Source organism: Rhinolophus hipposideros (assembly GCF_964194185.1).
Source record: "Rhinolophus hipposideros genome assembly, chromosome: 5".
Lineage (NCBI taxonomy): Eukaryota > Metazoa > Chordata > Mammalia > Chiroptera > Rhinolophidae > Rhinolophus > Rhinolophus hipposideros.
Genome location: NC_138051.1, coordinates 9238835 through 9257811, shown reverse-complemented (window position 1 = coordinate 9257811; position 18977 = coordinate 9238835). Strand labels below are relative to the sequence as shown.

Sequence of the window (18977 nt, the reverse complement as noted above, 5' to 3'; positions counted from 1 at the left end):
TATCTGCCTGACAATTTTTTTTAGAAAGAAAAGAAAGAAATATCTCTGAATAAATATAATCCTGAGCCAATTATAATATGGAGAAACGACATTCAATTAAAAATGCAAATGAAGCTTGTTAAGAGATAGGACAAAGTAAAGTACAAGAATATAACAGCAGATCATATGTGATCAAGACACTGGAGTTCTGATAACAACGCTAAAACAGCTATGATTGAAAGCTCAACAAAATAAGATAAAATATTGGGACAAGCTAAATGAAAAGATGGAAAGTTTCACCAGATATTTGCAATCTATAAAACTAAATCAAATACAAATTTTACAATGAAAACATAAAATAAATGAAATTAAGAATTCAGTAAATATATTTACTAATAGATTGGAAATAATAAAATTCAGGATTGGTGAACTAGAAGAGAGGGCAGTAAGAAATATTGAAGCACAGATGGAGGGGAAAAAGTAGTGAAAGATAGGGAAGAGCATAAAAGATGTATGAAACAGTGAAAGGTATAACATAAGTGTAAATGGAATAAATGAAGGAAAGATAAAAAGGAATGGGACAAAAAGGTCAATCATTTCCACGTATCCAAACTAGTGGGGTTCTTGTGGTATTTCACTTGCATTTTTCTGATGACCAATGATAGTAAGCATGTTCTTCACATGCTTATTGGCCTTTCATATATCGGTGTCAGTACAAAACTTCACAATTAAAAAAAACTGGATCATTTGTTGCTTTATTACTGTGTTGCAAGAGTAGTTTATGTAATCAGGATATAAGCCATCTGTCATATGTATGTGATGAGAGCATTTTCTCCTAATCTCTGGCATATTTATAGTAAAGTATAGAAAAAAAAACAGTGTATATATAGTATTCAGTACTATTCACAGTTTCAAGCATCTACTGGGGATCTGGGAACATATTCCTGGAGGATAAGGGAGCACTATTGTAATGAAAAGGAATGATCAATTCTATAGGTAGTAATAAGTTAACTAGATACTCAAATTGAAAAAAAAGATTACTTTAGTTATACCTCAAATTGTATATAAAAATCAATTCTAAATGAATTACATATCAAATGTTGCATGGAACACAATAAAAACTGTTAGCAAAAAAATATTAGTATGTTTTTATTATCTGGGGTTAGAAAAAGATTTCTTAACTAGGACATAAAAAGCACTAACCTTACAATTTTTTGATAGTTTAGACTGCATCAAAATGAAGAACTTTTATTCATTATGGGACAACATTAATATTGGGAGAAGGCAAGCCACAAAGTAGAAGAAAATGTAATATTTTTCAATAAAACCCATTAATTAAATGCCATATCAAAGTAATCAATGTACTTTACAAATAAAAAAGGATAAACAGAACCTAAATGGGAAAAACACGAGCCAAAGATTTGAAAATGTCATCGTCAAAAAAAAGATAATCAAATGCTCAAAAATATTTGAAAATTTGCTCAATTCATCCATTATAGGATAAATGCAATTTCAAACCACAGTATGATTCATGGCACCAACTAGAGTGGTTAAAATGAAAACCAGAGACAATACAAAGTATTGACAATGATGTGGAATAAATGGAATGCTTACAGACACAGAAACTGGAAAATCGTTTGGTATTAAATATTAAGATTCTCTTACCCTATGACTCTTAGGCATTTACCCAATAGAAACGCATTCATATGTTTACCAAAAGATTGGTACAAAAATATTCAGAGCATGATCATTCCCACAATGGTCTCAAACTGGAAATAGCTCCAAAGTACACAAATAGTGAAATAAATAAATTCTGTTATGTTCATGTGATAGAATAGTATACTACAATGAAAATAAACAGGTCCTTGTTATACACAGTAGCATACTAATCTCACAAACATAATACTGGGACGGAAATCTAGACACAAATCGCATTGTATACTTCAATTTACATAAAGTTTAAAACAGCAAAACTCGATGTTCAAAGTCAGAATACAGGTTACATTTAAGTGAGGTTGTGAAAGAGGGTCAAAAGGGCAGCTTCTCAAGGGCTGTTAGTTCAATTTATATAAGCTTCTCAATCTGGGCACTGGTGACAGGTGTGTTTACTCTGAAAGTTCATTAAGCTATCTACTCTCGTACTAAGCACTTCTACACTTTCTGTTACAGTGTATTTTTAAGATAGTGCTTTAATATACTCAGATTACATAATCAACAAGTAGGAGGACACTGTGTGACAACAATGTATTAAAATTAATAGCAAAAGCACAAGGACACTGAGTCTAGACTTCCAATACTGGAAGAGGAAAGGATTTCTGAACCAGAACCTTTCTAGGGAACACCATTTACTTTTCTGAGCGCTCACACCAAAAAAAACACTAAATGAAGAGGCCCACCACAATCTGTTACATGCCTCTCTTTCTCCCTTATCAAGATTTTTCCTCTCTTTTAATTTGGTCAGAAGAAATTAGTAGTCAATGTGAAATGAAATTAAATGTCCCACATTGTCCCCTTGTGCCACAATCCTTCAGAATAAGTTTCTGTAAAAATGTTAAGATTTAACTCATACTGTAAGGAGGGGCTATCATATGACATTTTATACCCTCTTTAGATGACACACACGCACACTAATCAGGAGAAAGATTAGGAAGGAAATTGATAAGAGCATCACAAATGCCTGTTTTCTCACTTTTCATCATCTTGGTTTTGCACCTTGGACAATCCGACAGGAGAGCCCACTGGAAACAAGGAGAACTTAAACGAGTGAGAAGGGACATGGAATGCAAAGCTGTTTTCACTGACTGCATGAGGCTCAATGGATGACATGGGTAAGGGAGCACATCTTACAAGCCTGAAAAAGAGCTTTTACCTCTTTGAGAGAAAAAAAGAAAAATGTGAGATTTCAAAATTAGGAAGTATGTTCAAAAACCTTAACAATTGAGGTGAGCATGTTAGCAAATGGAGCACAGCACTTCAGAGGAAAGAGTCTAAGACATTGACTAGTGAACAATGGAGACTCACAGAGAGAGCATTATAACACTAGGGACAGGAGCTTATAAACATGGACCACAGACAGAAGGCATTTCTCTAAGTTCCCAGCAAGTACTTCCCTTGGAGTCAGATGACAGCCTTTTCCCAAGATGACTATACACAGAAGAATTAATATTGGCAACTACTGACATCTGGAATGCAAAGAAATACATCAAGAATGGTTCCAATCTGAATCAATATTGTATCAAAATGTACAAAATAATGTTGGATTCTGTTTTGTTTTTGCTTTTATTCTGATGTGTGTGTGTGTGTGTGTGTGTGTGTGTGTGTGTGTGTGTGTGTGGTTAGTTTTATGCACCTTTTAAATTCGTTATAACATAACCTTTACTTAGTCTAGCATTTTTTAACAGCAGCACAATTAACATTTTGGACCAGATAATTCTTTTTTTGTGGAGGCTGTTCAGTACATTGTAGGGTATTTAGCAGCATCCCTTGCCTTTACCCTTTAGATGTCAAATAGCACTTCAGCAAGGCTGGTCATGGCAATCAATATGCCTCAGTACTCAGTACACTGCCAAATGTCCCCTGAAGGGAAAATTGCCCCCAATTTCTAACCACTGACATAAGGAGATAAAATGCCACCTTTCTCTTCTACCTGTTTCTTTTTGTTTGTTTGTTTGTTTGTTTGTTTGTTTGCTTTTTGCAGTGGGTTCCCATGTCCACTAAATGATAGCTGAAACTTGAATGTGAATTGTATTATCTCTGTGCATGTTTACTAAATAAGGGTGTGTGGGATATACGCCATAGAAAGAAGTTTGGAAAGACTAATCCTAACGTTGTATGACTAAACAAAATCCTCCACAATTAAAAACAAACAAACAAAAAAACACAATAAATCTAATTGAGATTTTCAGTAAATTTTAAAAGTATTTTCCCAACATTTGAATTTTGGAATAATTAACTAGCTTTGGAATGAATTTATGGACTTTCTTTCTTTGGATACATTTTCTATTACCAGTCACTAATACTTAATTGATTTTAACAGATAAATTATGGCTAAGATGCGTTTGAATTACTGGGTTGATAATTTCCACGCACACACAATTTTTACATAAGCATATCTGTTGAGGCAAGTAAAAAGAAATAAAGTTTCTTTGAAAGCTAAAATTGTGAAATCATCTTGATTCCAGAATAATAATAATTTAAGAATTAAGTTTGATTGGCTATATTTAGAAGTTTCCTAAAGCATTTAGACTGAGCATTGGTGTTGGAAGAATACTGGACAGAATTCAAGACGAAACAGAGCCAAACACAGCAGATAGAAAATTTAGCAGGTTGACTAATATAATAATTTAAAATTGTGTATAAAATCTTATGCAACTGAAAATTACAAAAAAGTTACTTTTAAGCATTATTTTAAAATAACAGAATAAAATTTATAAATTACTTGGTTTTTCAAAAGATTCTATTATAAAATATGGAAGTTTTAACATAGTATAGATTTTTCTTTAAAGAATTATCAACAATTTCGATATTTCATAAAAAAGAAAATGGAATAAGTTTAAAAAGCTAGTTACGTCACTATTTGGGGGCAGCAAAGGAAAGGGACACTTCATTTCTGAATATGTAAGGATTCTCATTATTTAAAGACCAGCTCAAATGCCACCTTCTTACAGGAAATTTTCCTCTATCTCTTCTATCTTTCCTCTATTTCCTATATCTTCCTCTAACCAGAATGAATTGTTTCTCCTTCTGAGCTTCCAGCAGAACATCACCTGTGCTAATATTGTGAAGTTAATTTAATTTTACTTCTGATCTATGGAGGGAATTGGCCTGATGTTTTTCTCCCTATAAATGTAACAACTCCATGTGCTCGGGGACTCCATTCATTCCTCTTCTGTCCATACAGCAACTGACACAGATCTAGTGTGGAGTGGAAATTCTCTAAATATGAGGTGTGATCAACAATACGGTGAATGTTTAAATTAAAAAAAAATATTACAGTAAAAGACACATTGACATTAATAACCCTCAGAACACCCACCACCGCACTTCACTTCAAACACACTTATCCCATTTTTCTTACCACTTTCTGAAGCAGTTCTGGAAGTCCTCTTTCGTGAGTGTCTTTAGTTGCACTGTCGTGGCTGCCTTGATGTCCTGAATAATTTTGACTTTGGGGAAGCGCCAGAAGTCGCATGGTGCCAGATCCAGCGAATAAGGTGGATGAGGACGCACCGTAATGTCTTTATTTGACAGAAATTGCCATATACCAGAAGTGATGTGTGACATGGAGTGTTGTCAGGATGGAGGATGATTTACGGCACACTTTAAAACACACTTTCTCTTAACTATACCTTACAGCTTACTGGCTGCACCGAACAAGTTGAAACTTGTCACACACTGTTACTAAGGTTTGATGCACCATTTCCCAAATTGAAGATCCTTGTCTTTCCGTTGGATGGCTATTGGCAGCAGTATTCACCATATTTTATGATCACAATGGAAAGGATCTGTGTCACACATCCCTTTTGGTCCAGTAATTTCTGTCAAAGAAAAGCATTATGGTGTGTCCTTATTTACCTTATTCACTGGATCTGGCACCATATGACTTCTGGCTCTTCCCCAAGGTCAAAATGATTCAGGACTTTGAGACAACCACCACAGTGCAACTAAAGACACTCATGAAAGAGAACTTCCAGAATTGCTTCAGAAAGTGGAAAGAACAATGGGATAAATGTGTTTGAAGTAAGAGGGAGTATTTTGAGGGGGATTAATGGCAATGTGAATTTTACTGTAATAATTTTTTTTTAAATTTTACATTCACTATATTTTATGATCACTCTTCGTATATACCAGAAGCATCATTTACCTATTTCCTCCTGGTTTAATATCCTGAGGTAAGCAACTGGTAATAATTTTAAACAACAGGATTTTGTTTTAAAATTCAGTATTTGTTAATAGTTATATATTAATATGTGTAAGTCTGTAGAGGCATGCATTTGTATGCATGCATCTGTATGATAAGTTTGTAAACAAAAATAGAGTGATTATTTCCAGAGACACTTAAAAATGGGAACAGGGGACATTTTGATGGTATAGAATCATGGATGGCTAGAGCAAACATATTTTAGAGTTTATGTAGTACAGTTTCTCAGTTGTAAAGAAAAGCAACCAGAAACCTATTTACACAGTCATAATGTGATAGTCAATTTAAGAGAGAGCCAGAACCAGATCACAGATCTCTTTCCCTGCACCTTACTGCCTATAGACCATTTAACCCACACAGAGTAAATGTGGTAAGCTTGGCCTAGGATAAGTACCTGCTATAATATTTAGGATAACATCGTTGAATTAGGTATTTTCAAATTAGTATCATTGTTTTGGCCCAGTTTTCGACTGTAGTGTACCAAAAAATAAATATACTACAGAACACCATCAAAGAAACTGACTAAAGAATTTAAAATATAATGTCACTTGTGCTTTTCTGGATATTAACAGGTATTGCCTTTTAAAGCACTACTACCAATTCGCATGTGTCCTTTTGGCTTGAGTAAATGCAGTGTTTCCCTGAAAATAAGACTTAGTCAGACCATCAGATCTAATGTGTCTTTTGGAATAAAAATTAAGACCCGGTCTTATTTTACTATAATATAAGACCGGGTCTTATATTAATATTTGCTCCAAAAGACGCATTAGAGCTGATTGTCCAGGTAGGTCTTATTTTCAGGGAGACACGGTATGACAGAAACTCCATCTACCAAGCAGGACAATCTAAGTTTAATAAAATAAAATAAAATAAAATAAAATAAAATAAAATAAAATAACATAAATAAAATAAACAAATTATAAGTAAAATAAAAATACGTAACTAACCCATCTGTACATCATTAAGCAAAAATAATTATAAAATTATATAATATCTAGACTTGCATTTTTTACTTGAAATTTTATGATAATTCTTAATATGTTATTTCAATGAACAAAAATAAGTTAGATTTACCTCATTTATAAAAGGAAATTGAGCTACCTGTATTCAGATGAGAATTACTGAATTTGATAATTTTTAGATTTTGTATAGCCCTGATTAATTTTTAAAAGGATAATGATGAAACCATTTTATAGTGATAAAACATAACAAAATTATCTCTGGTGTCTTGGGGAGATGTAATTACTAAATAATATTAAATTGGGAAAATAGAAATATAGCTCATAATCTACATGAATAATTGGGACACCTGCACACAACAGACAGTTTGGCTTTTGGAAAATGTGAAAAGATTGATTTTCTACAGTTTCAGCTGTTATTATTATAGTTTTTACTAATGAAAGATTATGGGTATCCAGTCAAAATGGCAGAGTAGGTAAATGCTGTGCTTATCTTCTCTCATGACCACATCAAAATTGCAACTAAACTACAGAACAAGCATCATTGAGAATTGCCTGAAGTCTAGCTGAATAGAAGTCCTATAAGTAAGCACAGTAAAGCCACTTCAAAACTGGTAGGAGGGGCAGAGATGCACAATGGGCTGGTCCCACACTCACGTGTGATCTTTAAATCGGGAGAGATGTCTTAACTTCAGATGTCCGACCCCCTGAGAACCAAGGGGTCTCAGCCCCACATGAGGCTTCCCAGCCCAGGGTTCCAATGCTGAGAAGAGAAGTCCCCATAACTTCTAGCTGTGAAAATCAGAAGAGATTGTGGCTGAGTGAGACAGTGTAGCTGGCAGCTGATGGAGGGCAGTTCCAGGCATTCCTTTTAAAGGGCCCACATATGTACTTACTTACTGACAGACTTTCTTGCTCTGAGCTACAGCACTGGGCAGCAGCTTGAAAGGCACCGGGGACATACAGGGAGGAACTGAGTTGTCTGGCTTCATGGCTAGGGCTGGAGGAACAGCTTTCTCTGGGATGGAGGAGTTGGTGAAAGCCATTGTATCTTTGTTGAGCCTTTTCCCATTGCAGTGCACAGACCCAGGTGGCCACCATTTCTGAGTCCACATCAACCTGGCTAACACTGTTTATTCACCCTGATTCCCTGAAACCTGGCCCCATCCAAATTATGGGTTGCTTCCAGTGGCTTTTCCATATGAATGGCCTGTCCTGTCTCATGCTACAGACTTTCCTAAAATCTCTCAAAGGTACACAAAACCTAAACAAGAAGCATCTGGCTTAGGCATGTCCTGTGCCTCTAGCTGAGCAGTCCTAAGCCTGGCATTAGCCATAGCCACCCTCCATGTGTGACTTGGTCTCTCAAGCCACCTCCACGCCCAGCATGGGTGGTGGCCATCGGTGAATTGCTTTGTGGCTCATGCCAGGTGGCTAAGGGCAGGGCACAAGCTGGAAATGAACTTGGCCTCCCAGGAGGCCCTGGGGCTGGCACACCAGCTTCAGACAAAGCCAGAACATCACAAGTCCACCTCCAAGGATGACACACTCAAAAGACAGACTGGGCAGGTACAAGAGTTCTGCTAAAACAAATCCTGCTCTATAGGGTCAGCTCCTGCACAATGGCTCCAACACTGTAGTCACAGCCAGTCCTCACAACCAATCAGCCTGAGGGTCAATCCCTCCCATTGACATACAAATAGCAACCAAAGCTCAACTACAAGAGGGTACACACAGCCCACACAAGGGACACACCTGGAACACCTGGCTCTGATGACCAGGGAGACTGCGCCACAGGGGCTCACATGAAAAGTACTCCATAAGGACACTCTACTAAGACTAGGAGACATAACAGCTCTACTGAATACATAGAAACAAATACAAGGAGACAGCCAAAATGCAGAGACAAAGAAACATGTCCAAAATAAGACCACAAAACCAATTTCCAGAAAGAAAACTAAACAAAATGGAGACAAGCAACCTACCAGACACAGAGTTCCGCAACTGCTTATAAGGATGCTCAGTGATCTCAGAAAGAACTTCAACCAAGAGACAGGAAACATAAAAATGGAGATAGAAAACATAAAAAAAGAACCAGTCAGATATGACTAATACGATAACTGAAAAAAATAATATATTAGAGGGAATCAACAGATACCCTCTAGATGAAGCAGATGATTGAATCAGTGATTTAGGAGATAAAATAACAGAAAATACTCAATCAGAACAGCAAAAAGAAAAAAAAATAATCCAAAAAATGAGGAGAGTGTAAGGGTTCTATGGAACATCAAGTGTAGCAACATTCACATCATAGGGAAGAAGAAGAAGAGAGAGAGCAAGGAATTAAAAACCTATTTGAAGAAATAATGACTGAAAACTTCCCTAAATTGGTGAAAGAAATAAATATGCTAGTGCAGGAAGTGCAGAGAGATCCAAACAAGATGAACCTAAATAGGCCCACATTAAGACACATCTTAAAATGACAAAAGTTTAAGACAGATAGAGATTCTAAAAATCAGCAAGAAAAAAGCAGTTAGTTACCTGCAAGGAAGCTACCATAGGCTGTCCTCTGATTCTCAACAGAAACTTTGTAGGCCAGAAGGGATTGCCACAAAATATTCAAAGTGATGAAAAGCAAGTCCCTATAACCAAGATTACTTTACCCAGCAAAGCTACCATTTATAACAGAAGAACAGATAAAGATCTTCCCAGACAAGAAAAAGCTAAAGGAGTTCTTCACAACCAAACCAGTGTTACAAGGAATGTTAAAGATTCTTTAGAATAAATAAGCATACTAAACAGAAATAAACTCAGAGATATGGAGAAAAAAAAACTGATGGCTGATAGATGGGAGGAGGGTGTGTACGGGGAAGGGGTGAAGGGATTAGAAAGTACAAATTGGTAGTCACAATATAGTCATGGGGATATGAAATACAGTATGGGGAAATAATCAGTAATGTAAAGATTATGTAGGGTGCCAGATGGGCACTGGACATATCAGGGGGATCACTTCATAGACTGTGTAGATACCTGACTGATATGCTATACATCTGAAGATGAAACGGAATAACACTGAATGTCAACTATAAGTAAATTACATATATAATATATAGATACATGTTGCCATAGGATATGTAGTATAGCATAGGGAAGATAGTCAATGGTATTGTAATAGCTATATACGATGTCAGAGGGGTACTAGACTGGGGAAGAGGGGTTATCACTTTGTGAAGGGTGTAAATGTCTAACTATTACATTGCTTTGTATACCTGAAACTAATATAAGTAAGTAAGTAAGTAAGTAAGTAAGTAAGTAAAATAAATACATACATACATACATACATACATACATACATACATACATAAATAAATAAATAAATAAATAAGAAAAAATGTTAAAGAAAGGAGAAAAACAAGAAGAGATCGAAAATATGAATAATAAAATGGCAATATCTACATATCTGTCAACAATTACTTTCAATATCAATGGATTAACACTCCAATCCAAAGATGGGGTGGCTGAATGGTTAAGAAAATAAGACCCTTACATATGCTGCCTACAAGAGACTCACTTCAAATCAAAAGACACATAGACATACATTTATACAATGGAGTATTACTCATCCATAAAGAATGGAATCTTACGATTTGCAATGATATGGAAGGACCTACAGCACATTATGCTAAGTGAAATAAGTCAGACGAAGAAAGACAAATACCATATGACCTCATTTACATGTGGAATCTAAAGAATAGAATAAATGAACAATTTAATCAGAAACAGTCTCAGAGACATAGAGGAAAAGCTGAGGGTTGCTAGATGGGAGGGGGGTGGGGATGAGGGAGAGGTGAGGGGATTAGAAAGCACAATTGGTAACCACAAGATTGCCATGGGAATACGGAAGACAGTTTGGGGAATATAATCAATAATATTGTAAAGATTTTGTAGGGTATCTGATGGACACTTGTCTTAATAGGGAGACCACTTTAGGGACAGTGTGGATACCTGCACTGTACACCTGAAGCTGAATAATCATGAATGCCAACTATAATTTACCATATATGTATATTCACAAGTGGAGTACAGCACAAGGAATAGAGACAGTGGAAATGTAATGGCTGTACGTGATGTCAGAGGGGAAGTATATTGGGAGAAGAGGGTTATCAATTTGTGAGGGGTATAAATGTCTATTACTTTGTTTTGTACACTTGAAACAAAACAAAACAAACAACAACAACAAAAAAATAACACACAGATTGAAAGTAAAGGAATGGAAAAAGATATATCATGAAAATGGAAACAACAACAAAAATCTGGGATAGCAATACTTATACCATATGAAATAGATGTTAAAACAAAGGCTATAACAAGAGACAAAAAAGGACCCAGTCATCCCACCTCAGGGTATTTATCCAAAGAAACACAAACACTACTTCGAAGAAACATGTACTTCCATACGTTCATTGCAGCTTTGTTTACAATGGACAAGATGTATGTGAAACATGGGTGTCTGTCAATGGAGGAATGGAGAGGAGGTGGCACATATACACAGTGGAATATTGCTTGGCCATGGATGGGAATGAGTTCTTGCCATCTGTGAAGGCATGGGTGGACCTAGAGGGTATTGTGCTGAGTGGAGTATGTCAGACAGAGAAAGAGAGATGAATGAGATTTTGCTTATTGTGGAATCTAAAGAAAAAATAAATAAACAAAACAGAAACAAACTCATAGATACAGAGAACACTTTGATGGTTGCCCGACAGGAGGGAGATTAGGGGCAGGTAAAAAAGGGGAAGAGATTAAGAAATACAAATCAATTGTCACACAGTAGTCATGGGGATGTAGGGTATAGCACACTAATATTGTAATAATTACGTATCGCGTCAGATGGGTATTAGATTTATCAGGGTGATAGATGGGATGGGGGTTGGTGGCAGGGTGAAAAAGGTGAAGGCTTTAAGAAGTACAAATTGGTAGTTACAAAGCAGTCATGGGGATGTAAAGTAAAGCATAGGGAATAGAGTCAATAATATGGTAATAACTATGTATAGTGCTAGATGGGTACTAGTCAGGGGGATCACTTCTTAAATGATCTAAATGCTTATCCACTATGCTGTACACCTGAAATTAATATAAAATAATACTGAATTTAAATTGTAATGTGAAAATTAAAAATGGGGGGTGAAGAGGAATAAAAAGTTCAAATTTCTGAGTATAAAACAAATAAGTCATGGGGACGTAATGTACAGCATAGGGAATATGGTCAATAATATTGTGATAGCATGGTACGGTGTCAGATGGTTGCTGGACTTATTACGGTGATCACTTCTTTAGTTATATAAATGTTGAATAACTATTGTTTACATCTGAAACTAATATAATATTATATGTTAGCTATAGTTTAATATAAATCTTATAAAGAAAAAGAGGAAAGATTATGGAAGAAAAATATTGATGACTAGAAATTTAATTTGAATAATCTAAATGTTTGAGAAAAATTGCGCTAACTCTGTAACTGGAAATTCACAAATAATTTCATTTAGAAATGCTTTATAAGCTAAATTTGATCTCTTTTTTTTGTGGAAAATTGCCAATTACCTGTCTAACTTTCTGATCAATACCTTTCACTGAAAACAATGAACATACTTTTTTTTATAACTATAGGTACTTACTTTCTTCCTTGTTTATACTTCATGTTTTATTTGTGCAGTTATTTTATATCTTTGTGTTTAGAGATTCAATTGGTCTCTTCTAATTAATAGAAATTCTTTAAAAATTTTGTACAGTAATTTGTGAGATAGCAATTAAGAGTTAGAGCCATGCCAAGTCCTTCACAATTCAATATTATTTAGAAAATCATAAACTATAAACACTATGTTGGTTAGAATTTCAAATTGAAGTATGCCCACCATTACTGGAGAAAAAAATGTCAATTAACAAAAACACAGAATTTCCTCCAATCAAAAGTAATTTTACATTTGGGAGGGACACAGTGTAATTAGGAATAACTGTATAATGTTGGGGATGTTTTTTTTTTTCTTTTTTTCCCCCCAAAAGTACAAAAATGCATTCAATATACAGCCCAGAAAGAATCCCTAGTAAATTTCTGGCAAGGATAGAGGAAATAGATAAGAACATTAGTTCAGTTTGGATAGGACCGGGGGATGGACTATATATTTTTTTAAAATGTAGCTAAATTTTGAAAGGTACTATGGTTTAGACAGTGGCCCTGAAACCACAGTATGTGAATTTTAAATCCCAGGTCTGCTGCTAAAATAAGGTTTATTTGGGGGAAGTTATTTAACTGCTACCTCTTCAGTTTTACTTTTCTTTGAAATGGGAATGAGAATATTTTTTACCTTATCTATATTTTGGGGTGATTAAAAAGTTAATGTACATAGTGTGTTTGGTTGCATGGTACATAGTAAGTGTTCAATATTAACTTTATCTAAATGGAATTTGTACAAAGGTTCAAAGTTTTTGCTCATAAAATTCTTTAGTTATAATTTTTTTGTAATAAGCCTAAATATTATTTTGAAATGTTACTAATGCTAATGTTTGATATATTTTTATTAAATGAGTTCCACACAAATATGTTTAATATTACAACTCAGATTTTTAAAGAAATCAGTACCTTCATGTGGGTAAAATAGAATTAGGTAAATCAAACTTTTCAGAACAGAGGGTTATGATGTTCCTGGAGGTTACAGTATATTTCTGTGCAGCACAAATTCATGCCTCTCTGAATATATATTGACTTCTCCCATAAAGGTTAAATCTATTTCAATATTGACATTTTTTTTTAATTTCTCCATATTAGGAATCTGAGATCATGGCCAACAAAAATAGGCTGGAGGCTTTTTAAAATTAAAAGAACAACCTTTTCACAATGTCACTCTGCAGTGGTCATGGGTTCAAGATAGGGGCTGGTGAAATTAAGGAGAAAAGGGGTAAAACAGAGGCATAAGTGAGCACTGAAGCAGCATGGGAGTGTCTGACTACATTGATGTTGCCATGTGTAGAAAACTATGTAAATAAACTATTGAGGGCCAGCCCTGTGGCTCAGGCGGTTGGAGCTCCATGCTCCTAATGCCAAAGGCTGTCGGTTCGATTCCCACATGGGCCAGTGAGCTCTCAACCACAAGGGTGCCGGTTGGACTCCTCAACTCCTGGAAGGGATGGTGGGCTCTGCACCCTGCAAGTAAGATTGAACACAGCACCTTGAGCTGAGTTGCCACTGAGCTCCTGAATGGCTCAGTTGGTTGGAGCACTGGCTCTCAACCACAAGGTTGCCCATAAAGGATGGTGGCCTATGCCCCCTGCAACTAACAATGGCCAACTGGGCGTGAAGCTGAGTTGCACCCTCCACAACTAAGACTGAAAGAACAACTTGACTTGGAGAAAAAAAAAAATCCTAGAAGAATAAACTATTGAGAGAGAGAGAGAGAGAGAAAGAAAGAGAGAGAGATCCCAACCTGAGGAAGCCCAGACGTTTGAACTTTTTAGTCCAGGCACCAGATATTTAAATAAAAAAGCCTTGAAGACAATGCCAGCCTCAGCCACCCTAAAATTTTTGGCTGAGCGTTTTAATCTCCAGATTTTGGGGTAGCTCGTTACACCACGATGAATAATTACAACAATGTGGACTTTGAAATGCAGTTGTCACACCACACAAATATCTAATATTATTTAATAAGTATATAGAATTTCCTTATTTTGCTTAATACCATCTAGTATACCTTTAGGCTATTAAAGAGAGATAGGTGTGTAGAAAAAATGTCTAATACGAGCCAGTGACCTTATAAAAGAGATTTTGTTCACTCAGTATATATTTATTGAGTATTTAATACACGCTTAGTAGTTTTCTATGCCCTAGGGACAAATCACTGATTAAGACAACAAACAGATCAATTCTTCATCCCTAGATCCCATGGCAGAGACAGACAATAAAAAAGAAAAATGTATAAAATAACTCCAGGTTGTTATGTGATAAAAAGAAACAATAAATCATGCAAGGGAATTAGCGGTGGGCTATTTAAGGTAGGGTAGTCAGGGAAGACAATTCCCAGAAGATGGTATTTGAAAATTAACATTACAAGCTGAAAGAACAGCAAATGTTTAAGTCTTGACTTGTGAAAAAGAATAAGGGTAATGTGTCTAAAGAAGAGTGGGTAAAGAGGAGAGGAAATTGAAAAGACGATGATGAGTTTGAATTTCATTTTAGGGGAGATGGGAAGCCATGGGAGGAAGTTAATCAGGAGAATGAGAGGATTTCAATCACTCTCTCTTACATGAATGTAACAGAGAGGGTTAGCTGTTGACAAAAATCCATGTGCTCTTATTCCTGGGCACTCTGAAGAATACATTCCTCAGCTTTCACATCATTGGGTATAACTATGTGCCTAAGATCTAGCCAATAAAGTATGATTGGAACTGCTGTATACCTGGCTCATAAAAATCTCCCATGTGTGCTCATTCAAGATCCTTCCCACTTACAGCGGACAGAAACAGAGGGAACACTCAGAGCAACCTTAGTCCCCACTGATTGAAGATAGCAGAGGCGTTATCAGCTCCAATGACTGCATGAAGCAGACCCTCTACTCCTACACCCACCCACCCTGCCATCAACACACACACCAATCACACCATAACACCACCCTCAGTATTATCAACTAGGAAACACCCTGAACATTTTCATGAAAAACATCCTAAAGTGTTGTTGTTTTGAGTAATTACTCCTATGGCTCTATTTGTTAACTCAGCCTAGTCTACTTTATCTACTACCATGGAAAAAAACAGCCCTTTTTAAAAGAGAGGCTAGAGTGGAAAGAAGATAAATGAAAAGACTAGTTTAATCAACTAGGGGAACTAGATTGATAGTTTATACAAGGGGAGGGGGGTAACAGCAAACGTGACAAGATATAGCGGACTTGTCAGATTTAGAGTATAGTTTGACCAAAAAGGCCAAAAGGACTTTCTGATGGATCATATTTAAGAACATCAGGTAGAAATTTTGAAAGTTCTTATAATCTTTCTATATTCTTGTGAAACTAGATGATAGGATAAACTTTTCCAGACTCACTTTTGACTGAGAAGAGAAGCCACAGAATTCCACAGTGAGTACAAAACAGAACCCTTATGTAGCACTGTCAAAGGAAGTGAAAGAAACCATTCCATGAGTCTTGGATTTTATAGACAGTTGAGGGTAAAAACAGGGTCAGAAACCACATTTGACCAGAAGGATATCTTTGGAGAAAATTGTTTGATGCAGCTTCTTCCAAGCCTAAGGTGGTGGAAGGACAATCCTTATGTTACATCATCTCAGTCCTACCGAGAGGCTTCTTATGAGACCAGGTCTCCAGCCCAGACTGAACCCACGCTGGGCAAGAGGGGAAAACATGCATCTGAAACATTGACTAGTATGTGCTTGTGATTTAAATGTAGGGTCGGAGCCCTTATTTCTACAACTGAGCAGAGGGTCATGGGGTCTTCCCGGCTTTTCTTCCTGAAAGAGGGGAAGTTTAAGACACTTAATAAAAGTTAATGAGACTGCATGACACTAAAATACATTTAATGTCTGCATGGAGTGTTATCTACATCATTTACTTTGAAGTGCTTTTTATTTTAAAAAAATCAAATGCAAGTTCAGAAATGTCTCTACAGTTTTATACTTATATGCATCTTACACTCTTATTTTGTCCACAGATATTCTCAAATGATAATGGGAATTTTATGCACAGAATAGCCTTGTGCTTCCTCAGATAACCTGGTTTAGGGATCTTGATTTAGTTATAGAAAAGAATGGGGAGAAAATAAACCTAGAGTTCTATTTCTACTGTATCCATGACACAGTTAATCTAAGACACTGCAGAGGTCTACAAAATCAGAAGTCTGGAAAATAATTTATTTGTATGATAAAAAGAAACCATTTTTCTTTAACTGAATTTCTTGGCCTTTGTGGCAGAAATTAGATGCCTCACATTATTATAGCGGTTTTTCTCCCTTCAGTTAAATCTAGGACCCTTTAACTAAGGCTATTTCTACATTCAGGAAGATTATATCCATAGGTGAGTTTATGAATTATGTAAATGCCATTAGTAATGTAATATGATTATGCAAATGTGTGCTTCAGATGAATTAAAGGCATACAGAATTATAAATTGGAGAAATACATTTTAAGGGCTTTATTTATTTTAGGCAATTTATGTCAAAGTTGGAAACTGTCCTTTAAAGAACACAGATAAAAACTGTTAGCTGGGATGGGAAAGAGCAAATAATTTTCTGAGCATATATTTGCTTCGGATGAGTTAGTGTCCTTTACAAAGGGTACAACACAGACATTTCATTCTGGACATTTTGCCATTTGTACATGGATTCCTTAGAGTTGTGGACAATCTTATGGTCAAACTAGATTTAAGACATCATTTTTCACTAGTGAGTTCTTGTCCTTGATAAAATAATGAAATAAAAGATTCTACTCTGCTTTCATGACTCTTAAGGACAGTTTGGCAATGCTTTACCTAATCTCACCATTATTATAGAAAGATTTGGTAGCATTATTTCATGGCTCCTTGGGAAAGTAAGTTTTTAAAAGCAAACAAAGAAAAAGAAATACTAAATATTGGTGAGTTGTACAGTTTTTACTTTCTTTTAAAATTTGGGGTGGAGGACTACACAATCTAATTACTCACCAAGACAAGGCTTAGAAAGAGGCCCATTCTGTCAATACTGATATTTTAAATAGAAAGGTTGATACTTCCCTTTGTAGACCTTGTCTTGCTATTTATTTCCATATACGACCCTTTTGTATTCTTACCTTCCTTCCTTATTTTCATTTGTCTTCTAGAAGAGTCCTCTTGGGCATATGGATGTCTATTTTAACTTTAGAGGCACCAGTGTCCATTCTCTATCGCTAACCTAGGATCTCACCAAGTGAAGTGAGACATGAAGAAGTATATGAGTACGCTTTCCTTTCACAGTAACTGTAAATCCTCCGAAATGGAGAGAGAGCACACGGAATCACCATTGCTGTTATTGACTTAGTGACCCAACTTTTACATCAATGCCTTAAATACATTTTGCCCTTTACAATCTCCAACTTTTCCACGTGTTTCCCTAATCTCAGTGTGTATAAGACCTAGTGCAAATATCATTAGGTGTTCCCTAATAATGTGTGCCAGAGATACTATGTGTTTTTAATATTCCTATACCTTTTGCTTATCATTGCCAAACACTGTTTCATATGACTATTAATTGATGTTTTTTATTTTTACTACCTGACAGTAGACTCTTTGAGTACAGGTTAATGTTTTATAGATCTCTATAATCTCACAATTTAAAGCTCTGTTTGTAACACGGATTCAATAAACATTTATTAAATCAATAAATGTTAAATTCCTAAACTAATACACAATTTGTATAATGATGTTTAATGCTCTATGCCACAATTGCATTTTAATCTTTTTTTAATTAAGAAAATATTATAATAACTATTCAATGGTATCACTAAGAATATGTTTTGAAAACTATTTGATGTAAACATAAGATTTAGGAATTTTAGGTTCCATTTATAATTAGACATTGTTCATTACTTATAAATAATTCTATGTATATGTTCTATATATATGAAATATTTGAGGAAATATTTTTATATCAAACATTATTTGCTGTGTGTTAGCCGGGCTCACCCAGAAATCTATACTGTAACATTCTCTAGGCAAACTTACCTCTCACAATGATGTTGGTGGACTTTTTTGCAGGGTTTCCCACATTATTATTGGCAATGCAGCTGTAAGTACCAGCATCTTCTGAGTTGATGGCAGGTATGGTCAAAGTTCCTCCATTCAAAACAGTCTTATCAGGCAGAGTCCCAAAGGACCTGACCCAGGTGAGAGAGGGTGCAGGCTCTCCTCCGGTTGTAACACACACTAATGTTATGGCCTCTCCAGGATTTACAACTATAGGGTCATCCACCAAGAGTTTAATTGACGGAGATGCTAAAAGACAGAAACAAAAAGAACGTGCATCTATTCAGATCTACTACAACAATTGGAATTCAACAGTGTGTTTTATATTTATTCAAACAATTAAAATGAAATATTGTTCTGTTTTCCCCAAAT

General features: G+C 35.6%; 1 protein-coding gene across 1 annotated transcript in view; it reads right to left on the bottom strand.

The window, feature by feature from the left end:
* MDGA2 (MAM domain containing glycosylphosphatidylinositol anchor 2) overlaps positions 1-18977 on the bottom strand; it is an 811488-nt gene that overhangs the window by 227220 nt on the left and 565291 nt on the right. The window contains exon 6 of the mRNA XM_081048257.1: positions 18585-18854. Coding sequence (XP_080904383.1) covers positions 18585-18854 — 270 coding nt within the window. The remainder of the gene's footprint in view (positions 1-18584; positions 18855-18977) is intronic.